This window comes from Triturus cristatus, chromosome 11 (genome assembly GCF_964204655.1).
Source record: "Triturus cristatus chromosome 11, aTriCri1.1, whole genome shotgun sequence".
NCBI lineage: Eukaryota > Metazoa > Chordata > Amphibia > Caudata > Salamandridae > Triturus > Triturus cristatus.
Genome location: NC_140594.1, coordinates 313,141,841 through 313,158,185, shown reverse-complemented (window position 1 = coordinate 313,158,185; position 16,345 = coordinate 313,141,841). Strand labels below are relative to the sequence as shown.

Below are 16,345 nucleotides of genomic sequence, written 5' to 3'. Positions count from 1 at the left end.
TTAACGCATCTATCTGCCCTATCTCCCCTTTTCTTATAGGATCACATGCATATCTGTCGACCGATTGTTTGTGGAAGGCACTTAAGTTTTTATTTCCCTAGTTTAAGATCATTGGCGGCCAGATAATTTGGCATTGTTTGTAGAAGCTCAACCAGAATTTGTTTTGTGCGAGTATTGGGAAGGCATATCATCCTTACATTTGTAATTAGGTGAATGTCCTGCTAAAAAGCTGTGTTCTCAACATTAAATTCCCAACCTTGTGATATGACCAGAGCGTTCTGTTTAGCCAGATTATAAATTTGCCGAATTTCTTTGCCATTCTCTGGTGTTATAGCTCCCATAAGGTATATATTACGTAATTTGGTATTGTCTCTGTTACATGTTGGCAGTGAGTTAACAGACTGTATCCCTGGAGTCTGCAAATTATCAGTGGGATTGACCACACTTTTCCACTTGTCAGATCAAGAAGTAGACCACATTAAATGTCATTACTTGCTTCTCTGAGCTGTGGCACTTCTCTCTAGGACACTAGGTATTATCTAGGCATATTCCTTTGATTTAAGAGTTTCATGAGTTGTAATGTTAAGGAAAAATTCTTCAGCCGCATGCTTTTGGGACCTACCTTGATTGTTCACTTGATGGGCTTCCTGAGTCAATCAGCTGTAGGTTGTCAAGGCATGACTTTCTTCGTTCATGGCCCTTGGAGCTCTTATTAAACTTGCCCTCATTTTATAGTGACCCCACCGTAATATGTGTTGGTGGATGTGTGTTGCTTTTCACCTGGGCAGTGTAACTGGATCTTGGTTCTCTGGCCAGATGGCAAAACCATGCCACAGTTTGTGTGCAACAGGTGGGGCACTGTTATGTGCTACTACTGCATGAGGGGTGTTTTTGTATTGGCATTGTTGAAACAGGAAACCTTTTTCTATGAAGCCCTTCTACCCCTTTCTTCAAAATGACATGCAAGCCTCCTGTAAGTGCAGGCACTGACTTAATTGCAGTGGTGAAGCACAGAGTGTGACAAGCAAATATGCAAAAGCTCTGAGCAGCACTACTACTTAAGTAGGGGTAAACATTAACAGGGACCTACACTGAGTGAAAATGGGAAGTTACATAGCTTCAAACATGTAACAGTCAAGGCTAGTACTGGGAATCAAGCCCTGGTCAAACCTTCAATGTTCTGGTGCTATAAACCTGCACAATTGTAATAGGCACCATACAGACTAGTGATGGCATGGATGTGGTAACACCAGCACTCTGGCTAGTCTTCTTTGGCACTGTCCAAAGCTTCCTAGATACTAGTCAACAACAGTAGATGCAATGTTTGGTATAAATATCCGTAGTCTTCCTTGTGCACACAGTTTTGGGCCTACCGACTAGATAAACTTGCACCTTCTACTTAAGTGCTAAACCGATGACCCTATCATTATACGCAGCTAGTCAGATGATAATTTCACTGTGGGTGAAAGCTAAAGCACTGATCTTGGTGATTGACTGCACTGCTTGCGGGATCTTCTACGGTACAAAAGGGGGTGGTGATGGACGGAGCATCAGAACCAATCAAACACTCACACCCAGTCAACAGATCTGGGTTTGATCCATCACCGTTCTTTAGCCCACTCTGCCACCCCAGTTCAGACATGGCCATATGCAAATCAGTCTGACCCTGTGCCTCATGGGAACAGTCCAGCCCGAACTGCCAAGCCATGCCTTCCCTGGACCGGAAACAAGCTTCCTAGGACCGGTTTCTGGCATTTCAGCCGTCTTCAGCCTGGCTTGCTTGAATCTAGTGGCAAAGTGATCTTCTAGGCATAGAAAAGCTCTCTGTAGAACAGAAGTCGTAACCCTTTGAAACAGACATGGCAGTTTTTCTGAGCTATATATCTTCTTATATAAGAGAACTCGCCTAAACATCTTAAAGTAATTTGAAGAATTCAACCAGTGGAGGAGCAATTATATCACAAGTGGTTACGTAGAGCAGATTTTTATGACTGATAACTCTGCATAAGCCCTATGTAGTTTTTGAACCGCCTGCTGAAACTGATAAGGTTGGGAGGGTTCGTTGTGAGACTTGGGCATTAATAGTACTGTTATAATTTTGATACTTAAATTCAGGTTATGTTTATATTTTGGATTATCTGACCACCACTAAGTTGATTGTAGGCAATGATTATTGCTTAACTTGTTTAATCAGTGCTATGAATTGCCAAGAAGTAGCACTCCCATACCTACTTTATCTGGCTAGATCTGGAATGTCATTTGTTTGTTGAATATATTATTTCCATTGTCTATCCATGAGGCCTCCTTTCAATTTTTGTCATGTGCGGCATATTTTTAGGTCGCCATCACCTCCATCTGTAGGGTCATTGCAGTACAGGAATTGTGTTCTAACAGGCCTTACATGGTGTTCTCTAAGGTACCCATGACACGTCCTAGTTTTTATTGAAGGATCTCAGATTTCCATTTATATTAGATATCCTTAACTGCATCCTTTCACAATTATTACCCTCTTTTCACACTGGATTGGTTCTACATGGACTAAATCAAAACCTTAGAAAAACTAAACACCTGCTTATGAATTATGGGGCATATTTATGGATCTAGGCTCCTCGTAGAAATCCGTTTCTAGGAGGATAGTGTCTTCTATCTTAGTTTGCTGTCAGAAAGCCAACAAACTTAAGCTCATTCCTCAAGGAAAAGAGCCAAAACTATAGGCATTTTGAGACATCTCCCTATTCCTGAACTCTGCAACTTAGCCTAGAGGTCAGTGCATAACTTGGAGGGACTGCAATCTTGACCAAGATTCGGGGACCGATACCCAAGCACAGCACAAGGAAAACCGTCCTGAAGTATACTCTAACTGTAGGCTTGGGTGAACAGCCAAGTTTTCAGTTTTTTCCTGAAACCAATGTAATCAGATGTTAGTCTGATATCAGTCGGTAGGGAATTCCAGAGTTTTGGGCCGAGTACATAGAAACGAGAACCACCCATTCTCTTACGCTTACATCTAAGGATAGTCCGCATATTCCGTTTGGGAAGGTACCGTGAAATCTTTGTGGAAACCAATTTAGGGCCCATCTCATGGAGCATGTTGAAAATCATGCAGCCTGTCTTAAACATAGACCGTTGGGTCACAAGAAGCCAGTGAAGCTGCTTCATTAGTGGCTTAATATGACAGTATCTCGGTTGCTGGAAAACTAATCTGGCCGCCTGATTCTGAATCAGCTGCAATCTATGGGTTGATTGGAAGGGAGACCAAATAGACAGCATTGGCATAATCCAGCCAACCTAGTAAAAAATCTCCTGATTTTCTTGAAAGTCCTTAGATGATAATCGCACGAGGAAGTGACCAGGCTGATCTGTTCATGCATGGATAAGTTGGCGTTGATTTTGATTCCCAGGCTTTTGACAGAATTCTTAGGTATAGGTGGAGTGCCCAATGCAGCTGGCCAGTGTCCTGGCATCCAATGATGGAGTCTGTTTTAGAAATGACTATCTCTGTTTTGTCAGAGTTTAATTTAAGATAGTTGTGACTCATCCAGTCTTTAATAAAAAGCATGGTATTTTGGAAGAAGGCCTTGGATTCCTCCGTCTCGTCTATTGGGAATATCAGCTGCATATCATCTTCATAATGATATACCTTTACTCTCCTGCTTTGGAGAGAGTGGATCAGGGGGTAGATATAAAGGTTGGGTAGGTGGGGGGAAAGGGACAAGCCTTAAGGTACACCACAGGTGGTATTGACCCTGGCAGAATGAAAGGGTACTAGCCTAACAGACTGGGTGCAGTCCCCTAGGAATGAAATCATCCAATCCAGGGCTGTGCCTCTCAGGCCTGCTGCTGCCATTCTATCCGCTAATATGGTGTGATCCACGGTATCGAATGCAGCAGACAGGTCGGGCAGGACCAATGCCTGTGTGCACCCCCTGTCTGCTCCCTCCTTCAGGTCATCCACTACGCCTAAGATGACTGATTCAGTCTAGTGTGACGGTCTGAAACCTGCCTGGTTAGAGTCCAAGAATTTAGTCTCTTCAATGAATGTGCAAAGGAGTTTTGCTAGGTGTGCTTCAAGCACTTTTGGAGGATATGGGAGGAGCGCTATGGGTCTGTCATTACTCAGTAGATTAGGATCTACTCTCTTTCTTTTGAAGTGGGACTAGCACTGCCTCTTTGAAAGCATGTGGGACCACCCCTTGCTCCAGGGAGAGGTTGAGCAGGGAGAGAAAGGTATCTGGGAATTGTGCTAGTATGTCTCTTTGTATCTTAGAGGGACAGGGGTCTTTGGGGGAGCAAGCTTTTACCTAGCTTCTTAATTCTGCAAGCCAATCTAAGGTAATTTTCTGAAAGATGGAAAGTGTTGTTGAGTTTGTAAATTGCTGATATGATTTCCAATCCTGTGAGCTAAGAGAGATGGAGTTCTGTATAGCCTTAATTTTGTCCACGAAGAAGGCATTTTGATCGTCACATAAGGCTTGGGAAGGCGAGATGGCCAGTACGATGCGGTCGGATTGGAAAGTTGTTTGACTATCTTGAAGATGTCTTTGGATTTATTTTTAGAACTAAGAACACTTTTCGTATAGAAGGCTTTTTTTGCCTCCAAGATTGCAGCTTTGTAATCAGTTAGAGCTATTTCATACATTTTCCTTTCTGCAGGAGAATAGCTTCTCCGCCATTTCTGTTCCGCCTGGCGGGTTTTGAGTTTTACTGATTTTAACTCTACAGTAAACCATTTAGAGGCCTCGTGCCGCCTCATACCTCTTTCCTTTGTAGAGTAGTGTGAATCTCACTTGCTCTTGATCAGTTTGTGATAGCGGTCTCCAACTCGTCAACAATATTTGTTCTAGGTGGAAGTGTGGATTTCAGGGTGTTAAGAACTTTGGCAAGCAGATGCGGTTCCAGTTCTGGTCAATATTTTCAGGACGGTCAAGGATTTAACTAGGGATAGACCACTTAATGTGAAGTGTATTAGGAGGTGGTATGACCAAACACATGGCTTAACAGTTAAGGTATGGACGAACAAGTTAGTAGTCCATAGCTGGTCTAATGCATGCCCTTTGATCTGTGTAGGTTCAGTTATGTGTCCTAGGTTCAAGGTATTCAGTAGGTCTGTGAGCTCCTTAGAGCCCCTACTCCCCCCTTCCTCGGTAGAACAACAATTCAAGTCTCAAATAACAGGATTTTAGAATTATCTATGGTTAAAGGGGTCAGGTAATTTGCCAATTCAGTGATGAATTCCCCTATTGCAGTGGGGGGAGGGAGGGGGGGTCAATAAATCAATATGCACACCAGAGTGGATTTGGGGAAAATTAACTTTAGTGTGAGGCTATCCACCGTAGCCACTTCTTATGGGCCGATGGAGGTAACTGAGATCTTTTTTGATAACTGCTGCGACCCGCCTCCTCTTTTCCCAGGAGCTCTTTTAACCTGCATCAAATGGTAGTTACTAGGTAGCGCCGCTAATATGTCAGGGGTAGATTCCATAGTTAGCCAGGTTTCTGTAATTAATAATAAATCTGGGGCTTCAGTGTCCTAAGAGGTTAAAAATTTCAAGCTGGTGCTTGACCATGGAGCGTGTGTTAAGATAAACTATGCTTAACTCTTTTTAGGTGCTGAAGGCTTTATCCTTGGAGTAGCGCAGTCGTGCAGAATTGGAGGGGGGGTTTCATGTGCTGGGATAGACGATGGTGTGACAGGAACGAGATTTAAAAGACCAGGGGCCATATGTAGAAAGCAAAATTGCGATCGCAAACGCCGAAATTCGCCGAATTTCGGCGTTTGCGATCGCAATTTTGCTAAATGGTATGTAGGAATGCAAATCTGCGTGCAAAATAAGGAATTGCTAAATTTGCGATTCCTTATTTTGCAATTGCATTTAAGGAATCGCAAATTTTGCGATTCCTTAAATGCAATGTAAGAAGCACCAAAAAAGTGCAATTTGGCCTTAAGGAATCGCAAATTACCACCAACTACAGGTTGGTGGTAATTTGCGATTTCCTTCAAAAATGCATATTTTTGCATTTTTCAAAGTGGCATGTGGTGCACACACATGTCCTTAGGGCATGTATGTGTGCCACATGTGCACCCATGCTCATTTCAGGGGTGCAACAGGGTGTCCTTTTGACACCCTGGCACACTTGAAATTGCATTCTCAATTTGCGATTCTCTAATTGAGAATCGCTAATTGAGAATGTCTTCCCATTCATTCCTATGGGCCTCTAGGGCCATAGGAATGAATGGGGAGGTATTCCTTAATTGCGAATTGCAATTTGCAATTCGCAATTAAGGAATATGTAGGATTCGCAAAATTATTCGCTAATCCTACCTACATTCAGTTTTGCAATTCTCTAATTGCGATTCCCTAAAAATTGCAATTAGAGAATCGCAAAAATCTTTCTACCTACATATGGCCCCATATCTTTCTAACTTGTGTTTGGTTATAGGCTCGATCCTCTGGTTGACCTTGGGTGCCACAGAGCGTAGTTCCAAAGAAGAGTATTTAATTAAATGCACATAGTGGCTGGCCCCAGGCCCTGTCTGGCCCCAGGCCCCGTCCGGCCGCGGACGGGCGCAGACAGGCTTACCTTGGGCGCGCCAGCGGGGCTCGGCCGCGTCTCCATTCGTGTTAAGTAGTGGTCGTGGCAGGGACCACTAGACCGCTACGTTTGTCCTGGCCCCTCCTGCCGGCAACCGTAAGTGTGTGAAGCCGGCAAAGATGTCTGCCTCCCTCCACATCAATCGGGCAAGCAGCTCGTGGCGGAACGAGGGGGCAGCGCTTAAAATTCCCCACACAACAGGGACTCTGGTAAGTGCGAGTGCAAATGTACCGTGAAATTAAAATATGAGCTAATAAGGCAGATTCAATTAAAAAGTAGCAGCAAATGATTAAAAGTAGCCACAAACAAGTCTATAAGACAATTAAGATAGCCCACCAGCAAGTAGGACCTGTGCGCGATAGCTGATAATCAGGACAGCAATACCTCCGGGCGCGTCACATACAAACTATTTATTTTTCTTTTGGTCTATTTTTGTTGATTTTATGACCTTGCATTGCAAAACTTTCCATTCAGGGCAATGCATATATTACAGGAATAAAAATAACCTTGTTTAACCCCTTTGGTGATGCATCATTATTTTGTTTATCCTTCAGCAGTATACAGTTGTGTTTGTGTTGCTTATTGAAATATTTCTGTTTTTGTTCATTCTTGTAGGTCAGACTTACTCCATCATTCCAATCCATTTTCTGGTAACTAGGCATAGCACGTGTGACTTAATAAATTTGTTAAAAGAGGAGGCAACGTAATTTTTTTTATCCCAGATCCATTAAGGGAATCTCTTCAAACGTTTTATGCAAACCTCCTTCCTCCACTGTGGAAATGTCAGATAGTTTTAGCAATAGTCTAATGATTCTGAGGTTCTGCAACAAAAAACTGAGGTAAATGTTACTGCAGGGTACGATGGGGATACTGGGTCAGAAGGCCTTCTTAAAAGCAGCAGTCTCAAGAGTACAGCTCAGCCTTTTCAATCTGTAGCCTTCTGATTAAATTACCCTCATTTTATTTTTTGTTTTTCTATTCAAAACTGGTTAGGAAAGATGATTCATTTCACTGTTTGTTAAACTAGTGACCTTTTTTTAATTCAATTTGCTCTTCTTTCACCAAAAACGAAAAAGTGAAATTTGGCCAGTGGTGCATGTAATTACACTAGTGAAATTGCTGTAATTGTAAAACTTTCTTAAAAAAATCTTTCCTAAGGAAAATGTTCTACATGTACATTTTGAAAGTGCTCTGTGATCATGCGCATGTGTAGCACTGTTCACTGCTTATGACTTCAAATAGAATCCCCTGAAGAAGAAAATTACAATTACTAGTGAATTTTTCTTTATTGTTCATTCACTAAATTTCTCTCGCGCTTGGTTAGTACTGGTAAAGTGACAGAGTGGGGTTTTGACTTGGTGAAACCTTTAGAAATGAGGTTGAACATAGCATTTCTTTTTTCATATACCTTTTGGCGGTTCAGTAATTATGAAAAAAAAAATAACCAATGACCTGCTCTGTTGCATGATGTTACATGATAATCTTTTTATAAAGAGAATGTAATCAATATGATAACAGTTGTAGAGCCTTTTGCAAAACTTTTTCTTTTCCGGGAGCCCTGTCTATTGTGGCAAACACTAAAATTACCACTCAAAGGTAAATGAGCCTGCCTCAGTATATCTTGCCACCCCACAAATGTGCACATTACTTCATATAGCAGTTTGTTTCCAGATGCTGTCTTTTAAAGACTTTATTCTTTCTCACACAGTCATTTTGCTTCCCTTGATTTTTAATGTATGTCTAGCTTACATTGAGGCCGAGGGTTCACATCTGCTGAAACCTAAAAGTAGCGAAAACCACAGCATCATGAATTGAGGATTGCATGTCTGTGCACTGACACATTGAGCATTGTATATGGTGTCATATATGAGGGATAGATCTTCATCCAGTAATACAAATCTTCACTTCAGCTTCTTTACATTAATGGCAAGACATGTGTTGGCCTGCTAGGGACCTTGGAATTGGGACAAGGGGAAAAAGCAAGGAAAGTAAACAGTATTTTGACTGTTACTGGTACTGTAACGGTTAAGGTGCATACAACAATGTGTAGTGTATTTTGTGTGCTTTAACCTCAATTGCTTCATTTTAAACAGTTCCATGGCTAAATGTTAACTGTTCTTTCCCCTCCAGGAATGTTCCCAGTGTTGGCAGCATAACTGATCAAGACTATCTGCAGATGAACACACCAGTCACCACTGGTAGCTGTACTGCACCAACAAGCAATGGTGGAGCGGGAGGAGTCTTACCTTCACCATCCACTCCTCGTTTCCCCACCCCCCGTACCCCAAGGACGCCAAGGACTCCCCGGGGTGGAGGCACTACCAGTGGGCAAGGGTCTGTTAAATACGACAGTACAGACCTATGCTCTCCAGCCTCCACGCCTTCCACCATGCGACCACTGAATTCGGTGGAGCCTACCAATTCCCATCCCATCCCTGAGGCCCACAGCCTGTATGTTACGTTAATCTTGTCCGACTCTGTGCTCAACATCTTCAAGGATCGCAACTTTGACAGCTGCTGCATCTGTGCCTGCAATATGAACGTAAAGGGAGCAGATGTAGGGCTCTACATCCCTGACTCCTCCAACGAGGACCAATATCGATGCACTTGTGGCTTCAGCGCCATCATGAACCGCAAGTTGAGCTACAGCTCTGGCCTCTTTATTGAGGATGAGCTAGACATCTTTGGGAAGACATCAGAGATTGGTCAAGCAGCAGAGAGACGGTTGATGATGTGTCAGGCGACTTTGCTCCAACAATCAGTTGGAGATGCAGCTAAAAAAGGGCAGGACCCCCCAGCCAGCCTACTTCTATTGCTTCAGAATCAGTGTGCACAACCCTTTACTTCACCAAACTGCCCGGAATCTGTTTGTTCCAGCAGTCGGAAGTCTCTGCCGTGTGTGGGATGGAACTATGACAAGGTTCAGGCAGAGTCAAGTGATGCCTTGGCAGAGTGCTTCAATGCACTGGAGCAGGGGAGCCAGTATGTTGACAACGCCTCCGGAGGAAAAGTGGATGAAGCACTGGTGAAAAATGCCACTATCCTCCAATGGCCTCACAACAATGGTAGGTTTTGAGCAGACACTTACTTTTAGTTACTCCTTAAACTGTGCTTCTAACACTCTTTCACTGTTGGGGGCAGGTGCCAGTGGGTCTTTTAATTTCAATTGAGTACTTTTCTGGGGTACGCTATATCATAGGATGAAATTGCACTTGGAAAGCCACAGATCAGTGTTCCCATCCCTTTTTTGCAAACACCCAGAAGTGATTTCTTATGTTGCCATGAAGTTCAATATAGGCATTTAGCAATCGCTAGCAAATGTAATTGTGATGTGGCTTGCGGTTTGTGATAACAATGAAGCTCTAACCATCTAATTACTCAGGGCAATCTGATCCAGGTGATAAGTACTTTTTCTTGTACAAGAAAAATGACATTCATAGCTGGATCCTAGTCCTGTTTACAGTTGATCAGAAAACGTACTTCAGTGTCAGAAATTGGTAAGTGTAACTTTGCCCTGGACTTCTGGTAATATACCTAATTTAGCTTTAAGTGAGCGGTAACATGCAGAAACCTTATTGCCATGTGTTTTTCAGCATTTAAAACTGCCATTTTGGCACTCGTGTTTTTTACTTGAGTTAACGGGGTAGATTTCCCTTGCTGTGATGTAATACCACATTCGTAATGTGGTATTATTACTTAAATTAAAATTGCAAAAGTAATTTTAAATATGTACTTGAGCCTAAATTTAACACAACTTTTGCACATTACTAATTAAATAAGCCTATCCATGTGTGCATCACATAATTATGGAATAACTGAAATTACCTAATCGTTTATTAAAGTAGGCTAACATTTTTTCTTCGTGGTCTGGATGAAAGATATTGACGCAGTTTGGTCTTCGTGGTGCAGTCTTCTACTGTCTTTGTATTGAGCATTGTTGTTTGAAATTCTCTAACTTAGAAGCATAATATGAAGAACCAATCTTATACGGTAAGCAATTTAATTGGTTTGCTTGACACTTTATACTGTTTTTCTTCGAAAACTGCACCCTTAATAAGCAGTTAAAATACTGAAGTTAGGGCTTAGGTATGAATTTGTCAATAACTGAACGCTTAAGAAAGATTCCTGGGAGTATTTCACTACACCAGCCCGAAAACTGTACAGTAAAAAAATCTTTCCCAACTCTTATTGGTATTCTGCAAATAGTAGAGTGGTAGAAATGGCCCCTGGATTAAGATATACCTTGCACAAACAAACTGTTATATTTCCTGTTTTTCTGTGAATTATAAAATGTATACTGAAAAAATAATTTCTTATACCCTTTTTAAGGCTTAGGAACTTATGGCTTTGTATTCAAGCTTCCCACTTTTTACTAGCACTACCAGATGATGAAGCATGTGATTACATGCCTTTATTTCATTTAAGCCTCAGTTTGCGCTAGGAGGTCGATGTTTTTAGATTAATATATTCCTGCCCTAGCGGATTGATGAATTCGTCTCGGACTCTGTTTCTGCCTGTTTTTTTGTTTAGTTCAGCCAATACTTTTTTGTGTCTATTAGTTATTTTTACTCCACAGTGGATTATTTTATGTAGCTTATTTGTTTGCTTTAAAAATAGTTATTTTATGATGTGGTATATATTTAATTGCTATTTGTGTACGTCATGAATGCTTTTATAGCAGTTAGCATCCGCATAAAGAGAAATCTGATTCTGAAAGGTTCATGGTTGCTGTGCCAGGTGCAGTGGCTAAGGAGATGCTGCTTTCAACTTGTCACATGTTAATTGTCACTACATATTTGTATAGCCCAGCGTTGTCTATTTATTTGATCCATTAGTGTACTGTGCTGGTATTGGTCTGTCTTTGATTCATCCAGAAAAGGTTCTCCACTGGGGAACTTTATTTCTGTAACCATAGTTGTGTGGGTGCCTAGTTTGGAGGGTGTGAATTATCCTTATGAGTAAGTCTGGGTGTTTCCACCTTACGCCTGACCTGTGGGAATGCTCAATTCGCAGTGGGTTTTCTCTGCATGCATGCTGGGTCGCAGTTTTGATTTTGGTGTTGAGGCCCTCATCATATCCTATAGCAATGCTATTGAGGCACTAGACCATGTGCACTTCCAAATGGCTGTTTGCATGTCAGTTTTTTTCTAGTGCAAGGTTTGTAGATATTCATCTACAGTGGATTCTGTTTGGTCTAGTTTCAAAGGGAAGCATGTCTCCCTGGTTCTTGTTTCTCAGTCTCCGTGCATTTGGAACATGTTTGTTCCTGTCTTGCAGTTTCTATGTTCTTATGTACAACCTCAATGTATTGTTTGGGCTTTTCCAGTCCAGTGTCACTCATGTTCGAATAACTGTCACTGTGTTCACTGCACCCATCTTTCCCCATCTCTGTTTTGCCAGTCCCATCATAGTAATGTCTGAAGATCGCTTTCTACACTATAATTGCCTCTGTATGTCTGATCTCCCTACCGCACCTTTTCTTTACTTCCTTGTTGCCCCCCTGTGTACATGTTTACCTATCCTTATATCTCTCACTGAAGCAAGGCTTAGCCTTGTTGTTTGTAATCTATTTTGGATAGCTCTGCCAGAGAGTTAGCGCTTTTGTTCGAAGGCGGGCGAAGGATAGCTTTGCTATCTGCTCTAAGCAAGATATTAATCAGCATAACAAGGGATTGATCTCACATTTATGTGTGGGTTAGCTCAGCTCGGTCTTTGGCAGGTGAGCGTGGTGCTGACTGATGTTTTCAGATTTGCTATGCCAATGCAGAATATAGCCTGTGCCACATTCCATGTCGGAAAAGGTAGCTTACGGTTTCCCTAGGTAACATTCCTCTTGCAGATATATGTATAGCTCAACATGGTCTATGATCCACACTTTCACCAAATTATACTTACTGTATGGGCAATCATACCCAACAAGAGGACCAAGTTGGATCAACTGTACTGTAAAATCTTCCATATTAGTCACTGCATTAAGAAGGGTACTGCTTTTCAGTCTATGCAGCACATGCTACAAACTAAAAACTTTACTTACCTGTAACAACTGGTTTGCTGCTTGTAGTGCTGTAGATTCACTTGCTTTATCACACCTCCCTGAATGCGAGCTTACGCTATAACGTATTTTAGCAACTATTATCATTAAATTACTTATATATACATATTAGTACACAGACATTCCTTCTTCACATCTCTTCACCTACTTTACCTCACCTGTATGGGAAATTCATAATCCAAGGTGGAGTCTATGTCCTGGTGCATTGTGGTTTTCGAAGGCAGTGTCACTAGCAGCATTGAAACTAAAACCTCTACTTTGCAGAAAAACTTTTGGAGTCCGCACCCCAAAGTGGATAGTTGGTGTGTGGAGACCATGTGATCTACAGCATGACAAGCTGCAAACAGATTGTTACAGAAAAGTGATGCTTTTCCAACTGCTTTTTGTCCCAAACTCTTGTAAGAGTATACACAATGTATTTCCAATTATTATGGAAAGCACGAATCAAATGTTCCATGAAACTGCACCAAAATGCTTTACAATAAAGCATCAAATGCTCCACTATTCAAGATAATATTCCTTATCTCTAAATACATAGTTTATTATACTAATTGCTGTACCAATTAATTGAATAATGAACACACACATAAACCTCAAGTCAAAACGTTTACTTTATTTCAAATGTAATATGCAAGGAACAAATTTTATACCCCTTAATTACACATTGAAATTGTCAAATTAAACAATGCTTCCACAAATAATACTCTTCTTTTCTACTCCATATATATAATATACAAGGGCCACTTGAAATGTTCCATTGCTAATATCACAGAACTAAAGGACGCAGAAAGCTTCTGCTTTAGTTTTAAATTAGACAGCTGTACTACACTTGCGGGGGCTCGGATTTATAGGCCCCAGGGATCAGCTCTTGACTTTTTAGATACATTGGGGGAAAGTATAAGCTCCCTAGTGGTCAGATATTCAAATTTTACAATCCTAGGCGACTTTAATTTTCACCTTGAAGCAGCTGATACTCCCAATACAAAAACTTTCACTGAAATCATAAACACATTGTGGCTAAAACAACAGACAGAGGGGTCCATACAATCTGGTTCTAAACCGAAGTGGAATAGCATGCTCACTAATCCCAACCTACAGAGCATGGCGGAAGCCGCAAAACCTATTCTTACAGGAAATCCTGTAACTGACTATCTTTTTAACGAATGGATGCTATCATTGGCCAATACTTTAGCTCCGCTAAAGAATAGCACTATCAACAAAACGTCAGCCCCTTGGTTTACCCCCATCTAAAAGCCTTACAAGGGCAATGTGGACAAGCTGAAAAACAATGGCTAAAACATTATGAAGCAGAAGACCTGGGGCTTTTTAAACTAGCACTCCGATCATATCAACAAATTAGAATAGGAAAAAAGACACACTATTCTAATTTAATAAATAGGGCAGATAATCAGAAAACTATTTTTAATATCGTGAAATCGTTCACTAATCCAAAAAGCCTAGACCAAGAAATTCCTCCTTATGATCAACCTATGTGATCGAATCGCTGAGTTCTTTGACAATAAAATCAAAGACCTAAAGAAAGGTTTCACGAATATATCACCTCAGCCAAACAAAGCCCAAGCCTTAGGAACAAAAAGGGAACTCGCATGTTTTAAGGAGATTAATTTAGAACAATACATCCTCTGCTGTAAGTCAGGTTTGCCCTTCGATCCATGCCCTCCCAAAAATCTTACATGCACTGGTGGATCCAAAAATCCCTGATATCTGGGAAATTGCCGCTGTGAAGCCACTCCAAAATAAGAAACTTTCTGATCCTACCACTCTCTCCAACCTCAGACCTATTTCACTACTGCCATGTCTGGGTAAAATTGCGGAGAAATTAGTTAATACCCAACTCAATGACTTCCTGCAAGAAACCAACACCTTACACCCTAAGCAATCAGGTTTCAGACCTGGCCTCAACAGAGTCAGTGCTACTCCGCACCACTTAGACCTTAAAGTTTGCCCTGGATCAGGGTAAGGATGCAGTACTGGTTCTGTTGGACTGAACGGCAGCGTTCGATAATGTCTCTCGTGACATCTTGAGAGACAGGCTGGCACACAGCGGAGTCGCGAACATGGCACTGGCCTGGATCACATCTTTTATAGAAAACAGGCATCAGATTGTAACATTGAGAAGTTACAAATCAGGAGAAAAATGGTTGTCATCGAGGGTTCCCCAGGGTTCATCCCTGAGCCCAACCCATTTTAATCTTTATATGACACCACTTCTCTCTCTGATGGCCACTTTTGATGTTGAATCCATTGCATACGCAGACGACACTCAGCTGATTCTCACTCTTGATAAAAACTCTACAGTAGTGGAAGACAAGTTTCACCACTGTCTAACAGCAGTGATGGATTGGATGAAACTGAATCATCTTAAATGTAACAGCTCTAAAACAGAAATTATGCTGTTTGGAAAGTCCAACGGATTTAGGCCCAACCACTGGTGGCCCTCAAATTCGGATGCTCCACCCACAACAGTAGACACAGTGAGAAATTTGGGAATTAAATTTGACCCCACATTATCTTTCCACAAGCAAGCACTTCCTATGGCAGGCATGTGTTTCCAAACAATAAAAACTCTCCGAAATTTCTTGGACCTACTCCCGGTGCCTGCTAGGAAGACTGTTGCAGCAACCCAAATTTTATCTCACCTGGACTACTGCAATAGTCTATATGCAGGAACAAAAAAGACGGTGCAGGTGGTCCAGAATGCTGCGGCGAGGTTGGTACTTAAACTGCCTAGAGACTCCTCCTCAGCTGCAGCACTTAAAATTCTTCACTGGCTACTTGTCCATAAGAGGATTCTTTTTAAAATCCTGACCATCACCTACAAAGCCATAAGAAAAACCGGACCAGAATATCTAAGATCCAGAATCAAGCCATACACCACCCAACGCTCTTTGCGATCATCCTCAGAGAATTTACTAACTGTCCCCGATTTCAAACTGAAATACAGAGGTGGCAAGACTATGGCAGTCCTAGGGACCAAAGCCTGGAACGCCCTGCCCACTCAGCTGAGACATACACAAACGGAACCTACTTTCAGTAAGCTTTTAGAAACTTGGAATTTCGCTACCCCAGATCATACGGTGTTATTTCTTATCTAAGCTCTGCTACTTAGTTGTCCTCCCTTCTGCGAAACCTTTCAGATGTCCTTTCTCCGCTAAAGTGCCAAGATGCTCCTCAGAGTCAACAATGCGCTATACAAAACTCTAAATTCATTCAAAATCTACCTGACATGTTGGTACCCACAGGTGCTTGGTAGATATTTTGCACAAACTGTTAGTCAGTATTGCACTGAGCTGTGATTCTGACATTGAAATTTTGTCTTGGCTTGACTCTCCAGTTGATTGAGAGTCTGTTTACTCGAGAAACACATTTTCCCCATCTGAGGGCCGCAAGAGGACCACTAAAGATTGAATGACTATTTTGAAATGTTATGGCATTTTTTTCTTTTGTTGTTTAGGCTACTGCATTAAAGGACTCTCGGCTCAGGAAGGTTAAGGTATTCTGGCATTGTTTGTCAACTATAAAATGACTTTTTAGCTGTATTAGGCTTGATGAATGTTATGGACGGTCAACCCTTGAATGCTCCCATGCATCAAACCTAGGATGGCTCTCTCCGTACAAATCAATCCTTTTCCCTTCTCGCAAAAAACAGGCGATGACACCATAACTTGTCAAATCTTTG

General features: G+C 41.7%; 1 protein-coding gene across 2 annotated transcripts in view; it reads left to right on the top strand.

Annotated features, from left to right (window-relative positions):
* MED13L (mediator complex subunit 13L) overlaps positions 1 to 16,345 on the top strand; it is a 964,037-nt gene that overhangs the window by 770,000 nt on the left and 177,692 nt on the right. For both annotated transcript variants that reach the window (XM_085634904.1, XM_085634903.1), the window contains exon 17: positions 8,724 to 9,658. In XM_085634904.1, the coding sequence (XP_085491030.1) occupies positions 8,724 to 9,658 (935 nt within the window). The remainder of the gene's footprint in view (positions 1 to 8,723; positions 9,659 to 16,345) is intronic.